Source organism: Diachasma alloeum, unplaced genomic scaffold, assembly GCF_001412515.2.
Source record: "Diachasma alloeum isolate Michigan unplaced genomic scaffold, Dall2.0 Dall_scaffold_00194, whole genome shotgun sequence".
Classification (NCBI taxonomy): Eukaryota; Metazoa; Arthropoda; class Insecta; order Hymenoptera; family Braconidae; genus Diachasma; species Diachasma alloeum.
The window spans coordinates 211,603-232,065 of NW_021680359.1; the positions used below are offsets into that span (position 1 = coordinate 211,603).

Sequence of the window (20,463 nt, forward strand, 5' to 3'; positions counted from 1 at the left end):
GCGACTGATAACGACGCTGCCAAATGTGCGTCCGTCGTGTTGGGGCCGGTCCACGCGCTAACATCATCATCTCACCCTGGGGATTTTACCATCGAGGCCTCTCGCCATTACACGTCACATCCAACCAAACTACTTACCTTTAAGCGCCCTCGGAAATCACTCGACACAAGACTCCTCGAATCATGATTTTTCTACATATGAATAGAAATCCCCAGTGATTTTAATCGTGAGAAACCAAAATATCAAGTGAAGTGGAAAGAAGGGAGATAATCTAAGAGGATTAAATTCTCGTGACAATTTTGAAATAATAAGAAATCCCTTTTATTTTCATTTCTATTTTTATTTATTTTTTTTTTTAAAGTGTTCTCAATGAATCGAGAGTAAGAATGTTTTAGGGTGGATTATTCAGTGCTTCAAGGCAGTCTGGATCGTATAAAGTGAGAGGGTAAGTTAACATTTAGTAATGACTGAGACATTGACTCACATAGATTGAAAAAAAACACAGGAATGGCGCAAGGGATTGTGCGATGCGAATGGCTGAAACGATAGAAATAAATTTGCGATTAAATCGGAGAGAACTCCAAGCGACCAAAAAAGCGAAATTGATGCTAGCGTCAGTGAAATCGTCCTGACATCCGGTGTTTCATGTCCATAGGGTCTTCACAAAAAAGCAGACCTCCTGACCATTGATATTCCATTTGTCCCCAGCATTCGTATTTTATGGAGCGCGTAAGGGTCAAAGTCGACGGTCAGCCGGACGGAGGGATGGTTGGATATCGTTTCTCATGCATTAAACGATAACTATACATCTCCCTGGGTCAAGTACCGTTGCAGAAGTGCGTGGGTAATCCACCTCGAAAGAGGAAAAAAATCCTAACACTCGCGACGGCACTTTCACCTGGGCCCGAGTTACCCTCGTGTGTGCGCTAAAAATTCTGTATCACTGAGTGGCGTTGCGAATAAATACGAAAAAAAAACTGCCAATTAACATTTGAATGGGGCGAGAGAAGGAGGAGGGGAAATAAAACTTTTGGCTTTTCATGCCACTCACAATAATAACGCTTGCGTGCGTGTTGGTCTGCTGTGTAGACAGACTCATCGTTACTCTGTTTACATATGTGGGTGCGTGGATACCTCGTGTAGCCTCGTATACTATATACACATACACACGTGACACTCCTCCACGAGCATGAGCTTAGACGAGGTAGGCGAGTAGCAGAGGGGTTTCCGGCGAGCGTTACTGTTAACAGAGTAACAGAGTGATGTAATGAGGCCCGGAAGCAGACAATTTGCTGGCCGCGGCGGTCGCAGTTGCGCGAGACAACCTGCCTGACTCTACCTTCTTCTTCACAGTGGTTCAGTCAACAGTGCGGTATGCGTTTGTGGTTTGAGATGGATAAACGTTTGTGTGACATTATGTTAATCTGGGAATTGAGAAAGTAGAGAGAATTAGGGGATAGATTTCCTTGGGGTTTGACATTTTGCTGTCAGTGATGACTTTAAAGGTCCTGGCGACCCATTCGAGGAATATTCAGATCGTTAGTTGTTGATTAGTGTTTCATTAGCGTTTTGTGATCTTTTATTGTGGTCACTCTGTGGGTTATCGTGATGTGCATTGAGTGAAGGGTTCATTTTGCAGAATAAAGGTCTCACTTTAGGTTGCGTGGGATCATGCTGACTCTTTTGACGACCGACGGTGCGTGGAGTGAATAAATATGACGAATTCATTCTTCAGAATTTGAGGGTATAAGATGTGTATATTTTATGGCTTCTTTGTGATACTTGCAGGGGCACTTTGGTGATGTACGACAGCACTAGCTGTTCGTACTCGGGGGCGCTCGACTTGAAGGGAGCGACAGGAACGACTGGGGCAGCAACAGCCTCCGGTGTTTCCATCTCTACCGCGGGCGTTAAACAGGAGAACTGGCCCTATCGGGGTCTTGCGTGTGGTAGCACCTTTCAGCAGCTTAAACAGAGCGTTGAAAAAGCTAAACAGGCGCTTGCTGACCGGGGCAACTATCTGGCTGGTGCTTTCTCACCGCCTCCACGTGCCAATCCATCCACCATTTCACCGAGTTCTACGGCTTCCATAACTGGTGAGTGAGAATAACATTTTTTATTGAAACTCCACTTTTTATCAATTGGTCATTCATTTTCATATTCGGCAGTCGAGTGGTAGAAGGCAATTAATGGAAAAATTATGTGTTGATTATTTTTTTAATATCGGGAAAGTGCAGAATTCAATGCGCAACCCTCATAAAAGCTTCCTTGTAGAAAATTCTCCTTGGCTACAAAAGCTGCCTCATCATAACTTTCTGTAATTGCATTTGTTTGTAGAAAATTTACAAAATAGTGGGAATGGAAATTTTAAGTGCAATACAGGGAGGTACATTGTTAGAAATTTTTCGAAATTTCATGGATTATTTTTCTCGCTCGGATTTCAGCTAATCAGAGCGCAGTATTTGAGGCTGTCAGACAGCTTTATTTCGGAAATTTTTTAAAAATTTCCGACGGAAATTCATTAGTAGCTTTTCAAATGTTTCTCATCTTACAACGCATTTCACGTTTAATATTCTGTGCGACAGATCAACAAAAAAATGGGTTGTAAATGTATGGCTGTGTAAATGTATCCGGATGCTGTTAACTGCACTCTGCTTGGCCGAAATCTGAGTGGAAAAATAATCTGTCAAATACCACTCGAGCTTCAAAATTAATCGGATATTTTCCTCAAGCTTCCCTGGCTAGCAACGAGTGTGTCAAATTTTGCAGAAAAATTTTAAATCTGAAGAATTTGACACAATCGTTCCTGGGCAATGAAGCTATCGGAAAATATCCGATAATTTTGAAGCACTAGTGGTATTACTACAGAAAATATGGTAGTAATTCTCATGAGAGTGACATTGAATCCGATTCAAGGGAAAAATGGTTTTGAAATTTCAAGTTTTACGTAAAATTCAAGGGAATTCATGAGTTTTCAGTGGGACTGAGACAAAAATTTCAAAACTTGACCGAATTTTCAATGAAACATGAATATTTAGAAACAACATGACATGAATTTGCAATTTTTCCCTGAAGTTTTCAGATTTTTCCGAATTTTCAAAGAAAAATTGAACTGAAAAACCAAGTATAATATTTTATTGATTTTCATATCATTTGAATAGAAAATTAATGGAATACTTGATTTTTCAGTGGCAAGATTGCCTGAAATTTCAGTGGAAATTAAACATGACAAAAATTTCCGGGATTTGGCACGGAAAATTCAGACGAACATTTTTAACAATGTAACTGGAGAATTACGTGGAATTGACTTCATCAATATCTAAAGAATGAGTTGATCTGTTAAATTGAAAATTCTTCCGGTTGTAAAAATAATCTTACAATTCATCATGAATCCTTTTCAACCCCATCATATTCTAGATATTCAGAAAACAGCGAAAAACAGTTTCGGTTCGATTTATTTCCTTTTACCACTTGACGAGGGAATGTTGATTGAACAAAGTAAAGAGTAAAAATGGTGAATCTGAATGAAAAACCTCAAGATGGATAGGAAGTGCTGATAGAGTAAAAAATGGTAGTGAATAATTTGTCAATCCATTCGGTCGATTTGGCATTTCGATACCGTTGCATACACAAAACCGGGACCATCGTACTTGGCGGCAGGTGGTCGTCGATTTCCGATTGTTCTTCTCCTCTTTTTTCTTCCTCCACCTCTGGCCCATTAAACATTCTCTGTGTACTGTACAGAGTAGATGGGGTGGGGTTGAGGGCTGGCGTTGTCGGAGGGGCAGGAGAAAGAGGACATTAATTACCCCGACAGTGTAAATCACGTTATCTGGGCAACACCGCTGCCAATGGATGCCAGGAGCTGAACCAGAGCGAGGAGCGACGGGGAATACGCCCGCATACCGAGGGCGCAGCTTTCCCGACCAAGCGGCAACCTTAACCCGCGCCAATATCCTGTCTATCTATACCGCTATATTCTCGGGATATAATTTATGGATGTCTAGGAAAAGTTTGTCTCTGAGGATTTTCCAGGGGTATAAAGAATACTGACTAAGTGCTAGTTGGTTTATGGAGTATTTTTATTTATGCTGAAGTTGTAGATTGAGATTGAAAGGTTGGAATTCAATACACAGAATTGTATGACTTTTTTTGTGAGAATACGTTTTTATCATTAATTCAATCATATTCAAAATAGAAATCTGCCTTCAGGTGATGAGAGAAATTAACAAGAGCAGAAGTCGCTGATTATTATTAACCCCAGATTGGTCACCCTGAGGGGAATCCCGTTGCGCGTCGTTTTTCTTTAATCACAATTGACTGGCTAACCGGAAAAATTCAAAAAAAATTGTCTTTGTCAATTGAAGTGTCTAAAAAATTATAGTAGTGTTTAAAACAACATATTTCCCAAAATTTCTAAAAAAAAAAACAAATTATTTTGGACAAATGAATTATTTTTTGCCATGTTAAATGAAATTGCCCACGACGCGACGTTGCCGGAAATTCGCTAAACGTGCCCGGGTAGTGTAAAGTGAATTCGGCAACGCTAAAGCCTAAAGAATACAGCGGGGAATCCCCGCGAAGGTGACAAAGTCGCAGGGTCGCGCTTGGTGACCAGACTAGGGTTAATAACTCATGATCAGTAGAGTGACCGTTCACGTATTGCACTATTAGAATATAGCTGTTTTATGTTCATCGATAGAGATGTGAGTGACAAAAATGACCGTCAATGACCACTGTCTTGATCGGTAATTACCGCGCCGAGAATCTAACCATATGGTCAGAAAAAAGTGACAATTGACCATAAGCATGAAATGACAGAGTCAATTTTGTTCGTCAATTTCCATCTATATAGAAGACTCTCAATTTTCAAATATAAGTCCAGCGATTTCTATACTGTTAAAAAATTTTAGCTGAAATTTCCAGTTCACTTTTCGGGAATTTTTATCACATTTCAGGTCCACTAAATTTCGAAGGAATTTCATCATTGAAAATTCGGAATTTCGGGGAAAAATCAATGAGAACTGGAAGTTTTGTGTAATTGTTCACTGAAAATTAATAGAATTCCGATAAACATATTCTTGAATTTTCAATTATTTGAAAATTCGAATAAATGGAAGAATTCTCATCTTCATGCTTCTCAAAATTTTGAGACTAGTCGAGACTAGTCGAGAATTATTTTGAAGAGATCATCACAGTCTGGAAAAACATCGAAAGTTTTGAAATCGTCGCAATCTGAAAAGACATTGGATCGGTGCATCTCGTCACAATTCCGGGAGGGTTTATCTTGCCTGGATCTCGAGATTTTCGGTTAAGTTCACGAGACGAGACGAGACAGATATCGAGACAAACATTTGAGAAACAGAAAATACTGAAACTCAAACGTGATGGATTCTTCCAAGTTCATGACGAGCACCGATCCAATGTCTTTCGAAATTACAACGACTCCTAAACTTTCGCTGGTTTTTTAGGCCGTGATGATCTTTCCAAAATAATTCTCGTCTAGTTTCGACGGCATCACTAGTAAAATCTGAAATTTCATTTTTTTTATAACAGTGTATCATCTTTATGACGGACTCATTGATAATAATTAATGAATAAAATAATGGATGATAATAATTAATAAGTAAAATAATAAATAGTAATAATTCAATTCTGTAGCGACGACGGTGGTTGTATGGTTAGAGTGTGGGATTGGCATGCGAGAGACCCAGGTTCGATTCCCGGCCGAGGGGGCCAAAATTTGTGACACTCTAAATCTCACGGTTTCCTTATCGAGCGGAAGTATCGCAAGAGACGACTACCTGGGCAGGTTTTTCCCTCAAATGAGGTTTCTCCTTGTCCTTCGGCGAATGTGGTACAGGGGGATAGGGGATGGGAAGGGAATAAATTGTAAAAACTCGAAAGGGTATACTAGAGAAAAAAAATTAATTCAATTCTGTTAAAAAGTTTTCCGATCGAGCCCTTGAAAAAAACCGAAATAAAAATGACGGCCAATTTGTAATTATACAGACGAATTTCGGTCAATTGGGCTTGCCTGACGCACACGGAGAAAAAAAAAAACAGAATTTTTCAGGCGAAATTCAGGCAAAAATTACCGTGCCGTCTGGTAAAGTGGGTTCAATTGTCTAGCACCAGAAAAATTCCGGTGCTGCATAGTAAAAATTCCGGTAACGCACAATAAAAGCTTGATCCCTGACTGTTTTCTATTACATGATAAATTTCATTCAATAGTTAAAAATGAGTAAACATTGTCATTCAGCATATCATCCTATTAATTTTATTTTAACCTCTCCTCCATATCCTCTCTCCCATATTAAAAGCGGAATGCGCGGCAAACGTATGTGGAACGTTTGACAGGCCAATGTATATCTACAGCGTTATACACCTCATGAAGCGAAAATAAAGGGCACTTATTTTATTTCTTAACCGTTTTATCACAACACTAATTAATATTTCACTGAATTGATATTATGAAAAACATTAACCTGGGGTTTCAGTAAGGAGATATGTGAGAGAGGAGGCTAGAGGAGGCGACGGAATAAATCATCTGGTCACGTTGAGTCGATGTTCGTGGTTGCGGAGGGGGGACGAAGAGTACCGAAATCTTACGAATGCGCGATCGGGTCCTAGGATTCTGGTAGAGCACCGGAAAAATTTGCCAGTCAGTGTCATAATTTTTCTCGTATTTCTCGTAAAAATTCACTGTCGCTTCGATTTTACCGTGCTGCACAAGAATTTTTCCCCACATTTATCCGAAAAATGACTCGTGCAACAGTACTTTTTCCTACTCTTTGCGGTACATTTGGCCTGGAAAGACCATCTGAACCAACTTTACTGTGCGGGCACGGTAATTTTTCTCGTACATTTCTCTCCGTGCACCTTAACTATGACGGTAATTTTGCACACAAAATTCGGTCAAGGTCAGAAAACGGTCAGAAACCGGTCATTTACGTTTGACCTGACTAAAAGAGAAAATGACGGCCATTCCACATCTCTATCATCGCATGCTATGCATGCAGGAAAATGGTTTATTTGAATGAAATAAACTTTATTGCAATTGAGTAAATCGTTAATTTGTTTCTAATAAAGGATTTATCTGATCCAAATTATTTTATTTTATTCAAATGAACCATTGTTCTGGGTGCGTGGAAAACGGTCCAGGCGACAATTTTGGAAGTTTCAGGTCAACTAAGTAGGGAACGAGAATATGAACCTACACTGTTAGAAAAAATTGAAATTTCGTGGTAAACTAGTAATTTCCAGGAGATTGACGATGAATAATGCTCTGGAATCATTCTGGCCCAAATCTTTGATGACACTTTTTCTCAAGTACATATGAGTTGTTTTCACTATTGCCTTTCTAATCATTCAAAATGAAAAAAAAATTTCAAACATTTTCGCCCCATCCTTTCACTCTTAACCCATTGACTGATCTGACGGTACCGTACTTTTCGTCATTTTGCAGCTGTGTAGGGTGCCGCCGTGTTACTCCTATAGCGTACTAATACTCTCGTAGACCCCCCACTCGCCTCACACGTAGACGATTGTAGACGTTTGTTGTTTAATCATTTAAGGGTCAAATAGCCTTCGGAGTCAAATGGGAGAAATCAGTGCAGTGATCACGACGCCATTCATTTCTCCCGTGTGCACGCATACACGGGCCATGACCCAGGGAACTTCGGACTCTTTTGATCAATTTCATTGTCTCTCCCGTTTGACCTTCAACACTTAGACTCTTAGAGACCTTTGGCCCTTAGAAATTCTTTGACTAAGGAAGGAGAGAGACAGTCAAACAGATCATGTGTGAAAAATGGCTCACCCATTAATTTTTTTAAGAGCGGGGAAAGGACAGGGTAGAAGGGACCCGCGAAAAAAAACGAAAAAGCTGGTGGTCCATTTTACATACAATAAATTTATTATTTTTATGGCGACATCGCGCTATGTGGGTCTGGCTGATAGTTTTGTTACGAAACGGTTCTTTCCTGAAGGGGTTCCACCTCCACCCGTTCTCTTCCAAAATTTCAGAGAATAAACAGTTGACTGGATTTCATTCTGGTCGGTTTTTATTACCATTTTACCTCGTCCCATTCTTTTTCGAGTAAATTTCCATCACGAAACGATAATATATTTTAATTAAAAAATCGAAGACTTTTTAGGAGCATTTAAAATTTCTTTCGGGAACAGTGTTCATATCATCTTGAAAAACAGTGTTTGTTTTTTTCTTGCATGGGGTATTCTACGTCAAATTCATCAACTCGTAACCCTCACCCTCCGAAAAATAACCGAAGAGTTTTTTTCAGAATTGAGCTTAAAGGACTATCTTCCGATGTTTTCATTTTTTTCCCTTATGGGTGATATGATTTTTTCCAGTTTTTCTGTTTTTTCACATAATTTACGTTCTAATCCATCGATTTCAATTTATCAAACACCAAAATATTTTATGTCTGCCTTCTTTGAGGATCTTAGGAAGATTTTTTTTCCCAATATCTAGATGCCCACAATGATGCCTTCGCTTTGAAAAAACCATTGAAAAACTAAAATATAATCAATTACGTCCCGTTTTATTTATTTCATTATTTTCTCAATTATAAAATGCACTGTGTCAAATAGCTGTATTGACATTTTTTGATTTTCCGGAAATTTGATCCAATAAGACATCTAAGCACTTCTTCAGAGAATAAAACAGGGCTAAATAAGGCTGTCAACGTGAGGTATTTACACAAATATTTACACAAATGATTAATTCCCTAAAATTTACGAATGAAATGCCCTATTTTAAGTAGTGTTCATAAGTACCATGAAGTTTAATGAAATCTATAGAGTTCAGAAAATTTAATACATCATTATCACAAGATGAATCGACATGAATTTTATTACACGTAACGGATCAATCTAATCAGAGCCAGTGACTTTGGATTTTTCTCGGTATAAAGAAATGGTTAAACGATGGGGCAAGGGAGGAAGGGAGTTATTATGGATATCAATGATCCGACGCTATTAAGGGTTCCTACTAGGGATGTGAAATGACCGTCATTTTTCAATTCAGTCAGGTCAGGCAAAATTGACCGTTTTCTGACCATTTTCTGACACCGAGATAATGTCCCATGCAAATTGACCGTCATGAACAACCAACGTCAAAAATTTGAGAAAATGACCAAAATTCCTCTATATAGATGCAAATTGACGGTCATTTAATTTTTGGTAATTTCTTCGGTCAGATTTTTGGTTACTTTATTTCATTAGTTAGGAATTGAATCGCATTTCATAATTAAAAATTAATGTTAATTGGGACGAATTACAAAACAATCATAAATTCGATACTCGAGATCACTCATGATAAACTCATGAACTTAATAAACGTCAACAAAATTAATTAAATATATATCTCTGTATATATTATGTTTTTGGTCAAAAACTGCATATTAAATTAGGAGGATGCTGGATGCGGCTGGTCTTCAGTCCTTCTCTCCTTAATTCTCATAATTGCCACCGGCTCCCTCATCTAGTTCGCTCAGCTCTTCGCCTGAATTACTTGCTGAACGAATTTAGTTATCTAGTGTCGCACAGACCCCTAGTGGCGACGTAGGGTCTCTATGACCGCCAGTAACTTTGCCGACACCGAGTAACCGAATAAAAATTTCTGTGTCATCTATATAGATGAGAATTGACCGCCAGAATTGAATTGATCATTTTTTGAATTCCTGACCGAATCGTCAGATTTATGGACATGGTAATTACCCGTCATGAACGCGGTAATTGACCGTCATTTGACCGGTCATTTTTGTCACTCACATCCCTAGTTCTAAATATCTCCCACTTTACTTGCGCTCAGAGAGGAAAATATTTTGATTTGATATCCTTCCTACAAGATACTAGACGATTTCCATTTTTCATGATCATTTAAGTATGATTCCTGACGTGAAACACGAATGTTTGATTAGAAGGATTTTTCCTTTTCAAGTTAGTTTATTAATAGAAGCCTGTGAGGCGAAATTAAGACTTTCATCAATATTTTGGTTTTTATAAAAATTGGGTTGAATTTTGTTTTGTTTTGTATACTTATCCATCAAAAAATGGACGTAAACACATAGTGCAATGCATGTAAAAAAATAGATATTATAATTTTAAGTTTTATGACCAATGTGTTTAATTTTTTTAATGAACTGTAACGAGTGCCCATTAGTTGTGACATTCAATGGATGTGCAATTAAGTTTTAGATCATAGATGCATATATTTCCAATACTTTTTACAATATCTCAATTCGATTCCCACTCGATTCTAATTCCTTTATCGAGTATCTTAATATTTAAGCCAGAAAGTGGGGATATCATTCGGCACGAATTTAAGTCTAGTACCTTCTACAAAAGTATCTTTTACGGAGCCTGGACTGTACAAAATATTTCCAAATAATTTCCCAACTCGAATAACATAAATCAGAATGATTTGAATGATAAAAACGAAATCTTAAAAAATATTGATCATGTACACCGGTTGTTGGCATAAAGAAGAATTTCAATTAGTGGTAATCAACATCTCGTCTTTTGCATGAAATGACTGAAAATAATCAAACTCCAACTGATTCTATTTCAAATATCATTAAATTCTTATCATCAAAATTAATCAAATTCATAATGTTCCAACATTCAGAACGGCCTCACCAATAATCAGTTAATCACCACCGAGATAGTCTATCCTCTAAAGTCCCGATATCGCTGTGTTCTACGCCGTATTAAATATAATATTCACCATGTAACATATACCATTATCTACATCTATCTCCAGTTGCCATAACAATGATCGGATAAGCGTAATATGCTCGCTTGTCATATAGATATCGGTGAATTTGGTGCAGCCTCCGCGCGATTATGGCAAGATGGTGGTCCGATGATGGCGGCCGCTGTGCCCAGAGGGATGATACGAGGAGAACAGTGAAACGGGGGGAGTGGTTACGGGGGTTAGCCAGCCGCGTATCCATGACGACCGAGCCCGCCCCACGGAACTACCCTCTGGGATCCCGGATGTTCCCCAGCTACCAGCGTCTCTCCCTCTCACCCTCCGTGTTTCATCCACAGTCCAACATCTCTGGCTATCTTCTACTCTTTCCACCAATGTTTCTACATCTTAAAACCTACGTTACGTTGATCGCGTCAATTTTAAAACTCTCAACGGAATCTGAGTACTTGGCACTTTTTATTATCTTGAAGGTCGGATTAACATCTTTATTCCTTCTTTTTGGTGTTTTAAAGATTTCGGTTTTAGTGTCTCCTGATTTCTTTCCAGTGTTTCTTTTATTGAAGAGAAAAATAGAGTCACTCACTTCGAGCGTACCCTGGTAGGAAATGGGTAATGGATCAAGATTGGCCAAGGAGGGCCCAGCGTTAGCCAGCGTGAGCCGCTTAATTCTCCCCCATATTTTATCTTCTATACTGTTGGAAATTTTTTGAAATTTCATGACAGATATAATAGTAATTCTCATGAGAGTGAGATTGAATTGGATTTAGGGGAAAAATGGTTATGATATTTCAAGTTTTAGGTAAAATTCAAGAAAATTCATGAGTTTTCAGTAATTCTGCAGCGAAATGTGGTTATAGGAAATTTTACGGAACTGTCACGGAATTTTTCCGGAGCGTTCCGTAATTTTTATCTGAATCTCTTGTGAAAAATTACGATACCGTCACTTTAAATTTTTTGAGTCGATTTCGTAATCGGTGAGTGAAGTGAAAGTTCCGTAATTTTTACTAAATATTTCTCTCCGTGGGGTGAGATGGAAATTTCACAACTTGATTGAATTTACACTGGAACATGTATATTCAAAAACAAAATGATATGAAATTTCGAATTTTCCCTGAATTTTCCTAGTTTTTATGAATCCTCACGGAATAATTGAACTGAAATATCAACTATTTTATTGATTTTCAGATCATTCGAACAGAAAATCAATGGAATATTTGATTTTTCAATGACAAGATTACCTGAAATTTCAGTGGAAATTGAATACGATGAAAAATTTTCGGGATTTGGCACGGAAAATTCAAAGGAAAATTTTTAAGTGTGCCAGGGTATTAAATTATAATCAGTAATTTGTCTCTTTTCACCCACTGCGTAGATTTTTGGGATCTTCAGAAGAAAATTGATCGGAAAGAATGAATGGGAATTCAAAATTGACCGATTTTTACGAAAAATTGAAATAAAAGAGTGGCTAGGAGTCGGATAGTTCAGTTGTGAAAGCGCCCGATGCATTTAGGAAGGTAAACTAATATCGAGAATCATCCTGGTTCCCCTCCCCTACTTCAACATCCTATCCAACAATATCCTGTGACGTCACAAGTTGTGGAACGCTATATAAACTCCTGTTCCAAATAATCCAGGTTACATTTCACTATATTGAGAAAAAATTAGCTCTACCGAAAAACTATATCTTCCACGTGAGAATATTTGATGGATTAGAATAGATTTACTTGACGGAAATTAACCAATTTGATATAAAGAAATTTAATATCTTTCACAAAAATTAAATTTTTGTCGTGATCATCAGAAATATCCGTAAAAGAATTCGACATATTTCCAGGAAAAAATATAATCAATTGTACAACAATCATTTGATCTGAGAGAACTCCAGTTTTATATCATAGAAATAATTTTTGTGTGACGAAGGTGGGGACAGTTCACTGTGTTATTGCGCTATTCGGAAAGCTTGGTGGCGCAGGCACACTGCAACAGAATGCCGAAAAGTGGGAAAAGGCTTCGCAGGGGGATGGTTTAACACACAAAAAACCCTACAATGATAGATTGATTCACTTATTCCAAACGAGATTCGTTAACTATTAACGAATGGTAAAGTTGAATATGACCATTCGGTGGAATATTCATTAATAGTTAACGAATGGTTCACTTGAAAAGTGAAAATCGAGTCAAACAAGGCTCCTCGAATGGGGCTTTGTTAACTATTAACGAATGGTAAAGTTGAATATGACCATTCGGTGGAATATTCATTAATAGTTAACGAATGGTTCACTTGAAAAGTGAAAATCGAGTCAAACAAGGCTCCTCGAATGCGGCTTTGTTAACTATTAACGAATGGTAAAGTTGAATATGACCATTCGGTGGAATATTCATTAATAGTTAACGAATGGTTCACTTGAAAAGTGAAAATCGAGTCAAACAAGGCTCCTCGAATGCGGCTTTGTTAACTATTAACGAATGAACATCTGGTGAGACCGGATAGACCCTCGGCTCCAACCAAATCCATTCGTTAACAATAACTAATCCTTGCTCTCAGTGTATGTATACAGTATGCATCGGACAGATACTGATTTACGAATATTTGCTCCAACTATAAACGTAGACCATCAGTAAATAAGGTAATCGGTGACAAGGGTGTATTGCGAGAGACAAGTAAACTAATCGTACAGCTCAAACGGAAAGGACGAGCCAAACGGTTCTATGGATCAGACGGAAGATACAAATAGAAAGATCCTGAGACTCAATTGAATCGATGGAGAGAGTGCGTCTGAACCTTTGGATCATTGTACCCTACTGGTGCATTTTGTCTCACTCTCGTCTGACTAAAACTTCTAGAAAATCTCGATTTCCTTTCAAGGCGTCGAAAGTTGGTTCTGTAAAAATAGCCTCCAGCCAGTTTGGAATCTTCTCACAAAAAAAATCAATTTTATTTTTAGGTATCAATTTTAATTCGCACGCTTTCAATTTAAGCTTACAAAATTTAATGATAGAGAAATCATAAAATTTTAGAATTCTGAAAATTTGTGACAGAATCCCTCGATTTCAGAATTTCTTACTCATCGCACAGAGAGAAAAAAAAGTGGATTAGCTTTAGAAAATAGTTTCTAGATTTTAGAAACTGTTTTTAAGAACAAATATTTTATTTATTTATTATATTTAATAAGCAAATGTTGATTTTTTTCTAATTTAACAAAATTTTCGGATTGAATTAAAAAACTGCGGCCGAGGTATTCAAAGGGTGTAAATACCTCATACATAGGGAGGGGTGCCTAAATATCGGGAGTTTCAGATGTGAGGAGGGAGATTTCATGTATGGGAATTTTTTAAGGAAGGGCTTAATTCATTGGGAGAAGAGGTGTATATACACTGATAGAACGGATTAGTTATTGTTAACCAATGGATTTTGGTTAGAGGTTAGGGTCTATTCGGTCCCACCAAATGTTCATTCGTTGATAGTTAACGAATGTACATTTGAGGAGCTTTGTTTGACTTGACTTTCGCCATTCAAGTGAACCATTCGTTAACTATTACCGAATATTCATTTGGTCATATTCAACTCTACCATTCGTTAATATTTAGTCAACGAATTTCGTTTGGAATAAATGAATCTAATATCACTAGTCTAACTCCTAGTTTACACAACAATTCTTATTACTGATTCTCAAAATTTTGGATATTTTTCGAGGTACCCCATCGTGCCCCGGCTCCCCCGACTAAAATCCAGAGACTGTTACTAGAAACCAGACAATTTTCTTCTCTTTACAGTTTATCACAGTTAATATATTGAATCACATCGATTTTTGCCCACATGTAACCATGTTTCATAACTCGAACCGATTTCAAAACTCGGTTACTGACGTTCTCTAAAAATTAAATCATTTTTTTCTTTGCGTTCCAAAATAACAATCTAACGAAACCATATCCAAATCGTGAAGAATCTGAAATTTATTAATGAGCTGCGCAAATTGAATTGGAACCGATCTCCACAGGTGGCATGTGCATAAAGGGTTTTCCTACGTGGCACGCAGAGGTTTTGAATTGAAGGGAGCGTCCACTTTGAGGCAACTCACGCAACACTTGTATATCCCACCATACCACACTGAGAGAAAAATCTGAAGTTCGATTTACAATACGAAAATAGTTGAGGCATTTTGGTGAACGATACCATTTTTTTTGTACACTGATAGAACGGATTAGTTATTGTTAACGAATGGATTTTGGTTGGAGGTTAGGGTCTATTCGGTCCCACCAAATGTTCATTCGTTAATAGTTAACGAATGTATATTTGAGGAGCCTTGTTTGACTTGACTTTCGCCATTCAAGTGAACCATTCGTTAACTATTAACGAATATTCATTTGGTCATATTCAACTCTACCATTCGTTAATAGTTAACGAATCTCGTTTGGAATAAATGAATCATTCTATCAGTGTATGCGGCACATAACATTATAGTAACTTCACAAGCGTAATTTTTGCAAATCAAAATGCAGTTAAACTAATCAAAGTTCAAAAGTAACGATGACAAATCTATCGTGAGCAGAGCTATAAAATAGTTGCAACGACTACATTCCATTGTAGTAATTACTTCTCCGGCCATAGTTACCGTAACCCATGAAAAATTGTTGAGGACTTTTTGACTATAATTCGATGGTGATGGGATATAGTCAGAAGAATTATATTTTTCTCTCAGTGCATGTATTCCACAACTTAATGAATTTTTTCAACCGTGCGAATAGCTGAAAGAATTAATTTCTTGAGGAAATTCGTAAAATCTCAATGTCTTATTCTACCGAGACATTTCTACAAGTTTGATCTTGAATGAACAATTGGTAGTAACTCCGATCGTCACGATTGAAAGAGATAATAGTTTCGTATTTGTTTACCGTATTCGTCCACTCATTTTGAAACTGAATAACTCGCTGGAACTCTAAGTGAAATCGATGCATATTTATGGATGAATGTACTGGAATTGTCTGAATGGAACAGATTAAATTTTACTGAAGTTTAATTGAGAAAAATCTCTTTGAATTAGAGGCAGAATTGAGGCTTGCCTACAGATCCATTCAATAATGTGGAACACATGCACCCACTCTGCTATAGCCCTAGTGCGTTTCGTGCGAACCCATCTCCTATGAATACAATATTTACGCTCATAGTTGATCTTTGGCGAAACGTAACTGGCTGTTACGTGTCAAGGGTCACATCGTGAGTTACATCAAAGAAGGAGAATTATAAAATCTCTACTTTGCATGTTTCATTCCTTACATAGAGAGAAAAGTTGCATAAAAATTACTTAAAATTAAAAAATCGTGACAAATTTTACTATACGAATAGTAATCGTGGAGCACAATGCAATTCAGTGAAAAAATACTGGTTTTTAGTGGATATCTTGGGCTTTTCTCGGTTAAAAAAAATACATCTATGGTTGCAAAAATTATCCTCCTGTTTAGTAATATTTTCCGTACCGGTCGAGTATTGTTTGTTTTGTACCATCTGAAGGTCATGGGGACCGTTACAGAAAAATTATACGAAAAATTAGAGCAATTATTCACTGAGATAATTTTTGATGGGATGCAGGGTAAATTACAGTTTCGGTACATATCACCGCGTGTTCACTCGCACAGTATCAAGATACTGAGGAGGTGATTGTAAAATGTCTTTTTTTTATTTTTTTTTATTTAAATTGTTTATTGAATAATCAACACTTTATTTATTACAATTGTACATTTGTTTAGAGAATAATATTTTTAATAATGAAATATTTGAAAGTTAAAAATGGATATCAAACAGTAAAGAAAAATGAATGTCAAATGTAACCGAAACGCGGCGTAATTCGTTATTATTTGAACCGATAAGGACGAAAATTATTTACGAGAGAAAAACTGACTGAAATGTGAAAATGTTAGGGTTTATATGAAAGAATGCGGACCGTGGAGAAAGGCATTTGGCAAATCGTTCAGATTGGCACGGTAGTCTAAGTTTTTCGGGGATCCCAATGCGACGTTCCTATTGGTTAGGTGATTTGGGCCCAAGTAATGCGTTGGGGTATAATAGAGTCCGCGTGGATAACGAGAATTGGGGTTCGGGAAAATTCAAGGAATTAATAACGACTGGAAAAACCGAGTCATTAGGGAGCGCTGAGGGCGTAAAACTGAAAGGTTCTTTGTGTTTGCAGTTATAAACCAACTCAAATGTGACAACTGTTTTGAGTGGAGGGATTAGTGAGGATTTGCGAAGATTAAAATTCGGGAAAATATCGACCGTAATAAAATGTTCGGATAGAAGAGTATTTGACCGTAATAAAATCGTACTCGAAGAAAAGATTTTGGACAGTAATGACGGTGACAAATGACGGGAAAAATTCAGTCGTTTTTAAAAAGGAACGAAGGATTTACCAAATTGTCTGAACATCCGTAATAAAGCGATTTAAATAAATATTAAAATTCTGTAGAAATTGTAAAGTTTATTCCGCCGGGAATCGTGAATTTAATCTTTTCAAAAGATAAAAAGAAAAACTTCTTCTGCGTCAGAACACCGCGAGTAAATTTTCAGTAAATTTTCCCGAACTAATGGAGTAACATTCACTATTAATCTCGCACTTTTTCTCCTATTCAAAGAAAGCAATTGCTCTTGTATTGTATATAGTGTAGTTATTTTTGCTAATAAATTAGCACTATGTTTCCAAATGGTTATTTTGCATATCATTTGTTTTCATCATGTATAATTCATTTTTCATTTCATTTTATTAAATTGAATATGATTTCCTTTTACCTAATTTTGTCAGATTTTCTACTCAGTTCAATGTTATCAGCATTACTATTCTCATTATCCCTTTCCTTCTATACAACCGATTGTCTTTTTTACAGTTCTATCTCTTCCCTCAGCCCTTCGATACAATACTAATAGAAAAATTTTATTTACGCGTACTTGAATCAATTTGAAACATCACATTTGAAGAAACCATCAGAAAGCTTGCTTTCCGGGAAATTCATGAAAAATTCGAAATTTTCAATAATCATCATAAAAATCAAATCAACCAATATAGCTATCGTAATCATCTTTTAATTTCGACTTAATGGCATTAAACCAAACATTTTAAGCTATGATTGAATTCATTCAAGTATGATATTCAAAGATATCTCCGGTATTCTTCAAATCATCTTCCGGAATAAATCAAAATACGATTATTGCTATCGCCTTCATCTTCGAGCTCGGTCAAAGGGACATCCAAACAAATTTTGTAAGCCATCATTCAATCAATTCAGAAAATTTTTTTTAGTTATCGTGGGACAACCGATTTTCGAAAAAATTCAAAAATTTTTAAAACTAATCGATGAATTGAATTTTAATTAATGGCGATTGATAGGACTCAACAATATCTATATTTCAAACAAAAAGATTCAATTCCATCCAGTCATTATAGCAAACAATTAAAGAAAAATTTTGTTACATCCGTGCACACACACACACACACACACACGTACGGACGAGGTCTAAAAATTGCATTTTTGGACTTTTTCGATCATAATTGGCCGCTATAACACAAAACATTCAAAGCTTAAATTTGAACGATTACAATGCTTCCATTCAGAAGCAAAAACGACTAAAAATGTCTTCTCCAACTTTTTTCTCCGTGTACTTGAAGAAATAAAGAAGTGCAAAATTCATGGAGTAATTAGAGTGGAGGATCCTGGTGAGCATGATGCGTTGATAATTGCCGGTATCGGTTAACCCCGGATGATAGGGGTGGTCATGGGGACGCGCGTGTCGGTACAGCCTTTATGGAGTCCTAGACCCTGGGGTGACGAGGTTTCACTCTTTTCTTTCTTTTCTCGTGGCCCATCGAACCTTCTCGCGCGCCCCCTCACTTCCGTTTATGTACCAGCAACCCTGAGGATGGTGGTAAACGCGCCGGAACCCCCCTGCCCATTGCTCACGCTTGAAAACCGAGAGACGTAGATAGATATTCTCAGATATTTCGTTCCTATTCTCATTATTCTTGGATTGCCTTTTTGCATTCAACTTTCTCCACAGAATTGAGATATTAAAAAACTCGCGGGAAATATACGGTCTGGAATGGAATGGATAAAATGGTGGAAGAAATTCAATGGAAACATATAGCATGTCATCATAATGTAAAATAAAGTTATTTTTTGCTCTGACATTTTTTGAATCTTTCAATTGTTCCGCAACGATTTTGAAAGGTGAAATTGTTTTTTGTCTACTAAATTCTTGATCCAGTGATATGAATCCCTTAGAACTTGGAAGGAATGAGATGTGAAGATAGGCAGAATCAGGTTGTCGGGTGTATTCAATTAATTCAAACGAATAAATCTGAAATTCCTTGGAATATTGTGAAATTAAATTCCAGTCGTAATTATACAAGTTTTTTGTTTTTCGGTGATAGAAAAAAAATTATTTCGCCTTTGGAGATTAATGGAGATGTTTGAAAATTTTCTTTCGAAAAATTGAGGAAGATGAAATAATATTTGAAACTATCAAAATATTTAAATATCATTTTAAGTAGAAAACGATTCGTGTCTGATTAAAAAATATATTGTCTACTGATATCCCAGAATGCGAAAACGTAAATTTACCACCAAATATTCCATACTCCAAAAATTGCACAAAATATATTAAACCAATCAAGTTCTACACTGTTCAAAATTTTTGGCGGAAATGCCTGATGTATTCTAATTTCCTGAAAAAATTAATGGAAACTGTAAATGTCAATTCAATTATAGAGCACAATTAATAGAAATGAGGAAAAATCAGGGAATTATATTCTTGAATTTTTCACAGAATTAGAATCCTAGCGTAATTTGGTGGTGAGTATTCATGTTTTCATCGAAGATTCAAGTAAATTGGGAAATTTTCGGTTTGTCGCCGCTGCAAAAATTGGAAATTCCATTGAATTTTCAATACACCTAGAAATAGTATATTTTCGGGCGAGTGCCATGGGGTGGTAACACGCTTTATGATCCGTGGACAAAATTTCCGCGACAAAATTCCCAAATGAATAGAAAACTGAAGACAATTTTTCCAGCGACAATTGTATTGTTGACATCTATTCTGCCGACAATTCATCCCTGGTATGATGGATGTCTTTACAATTTTGGGTGGTAAACAGTAATTAGCGAGGGCTCTTGATGACCCCCTCTCTTTTCGTCTTAAGAACATTGTATCTTATTACAATTCTAATGACAAATTGAATTACTTGAAACCTGTTGTGACCATTTTGAGGTTGTAGATGTTGTGACGATGTTTTTGGTGTTACCAAGAACATTGTATGTTTTTACGATTCTAAAGACAAATTAAATTATTTGAAACGTGTCGCGGCCATTTTGAGATTGTAGAAGCCGTTGTGATGATTTTTTTTGTGTATTCTCCGTGTGGTTAAGAATGAAGCGAAGGGAATGTGAATTTTGTTTAGAATTCGGGATTAGTATCATTTGAATAGAATTGTGATTAGTATCATTTGTTAGTGTGCGAAGATTTGGATGAAATGAACGATTTTAATGTATATTTATTGATTTATGGAAGTTGGTTGTTTGTATAAATCCAAGGGAATTTGTTTTCTGAAGAGGCGGAGACACTGTAATTGCATGTAAAATCTGTTGTTTATTTGTTTCTGATTTGAAGTTGGGAATTAAAAGTATTTATGAATTGTGAATTTTTTTTTCTTTTTGGCTTTTAATATTGATTTAGAAGAGAA

At 36.7% G+C, this 20,463-nt stretch overlaps 1 protein-coding gene across 1 annotated transcript in view; it reads left to right on the plus strand.

Moving 5' to 3' along the window:
* Positions 1 to 1,348: 1,348 nt before the first annotated feature.
* LOC107048488 (transcriptional regulator ERG homolog) overlaps positions 1,349 to 20,463 on the plus strand; it is a 74,473-nt gene continuing 55,358 nt past the window's right edge. Inside the window, exons 1-2 of the mRNA XM_015271664.1 lie at positions 1,349 to 1,696; positions 1,789 to 2,096. Coding sequence (XP_015127150.1) covers positions 1,802 to 2,096 — 295 coding nt within the window. The 5' untranslated portion in view covers positions 1,349 to 1,696; positions 1,789 to 1,801. The remainder of the gene's footprint in view (positions 1,697 to 1,788; positions 2,097 to 20,463) is intronic.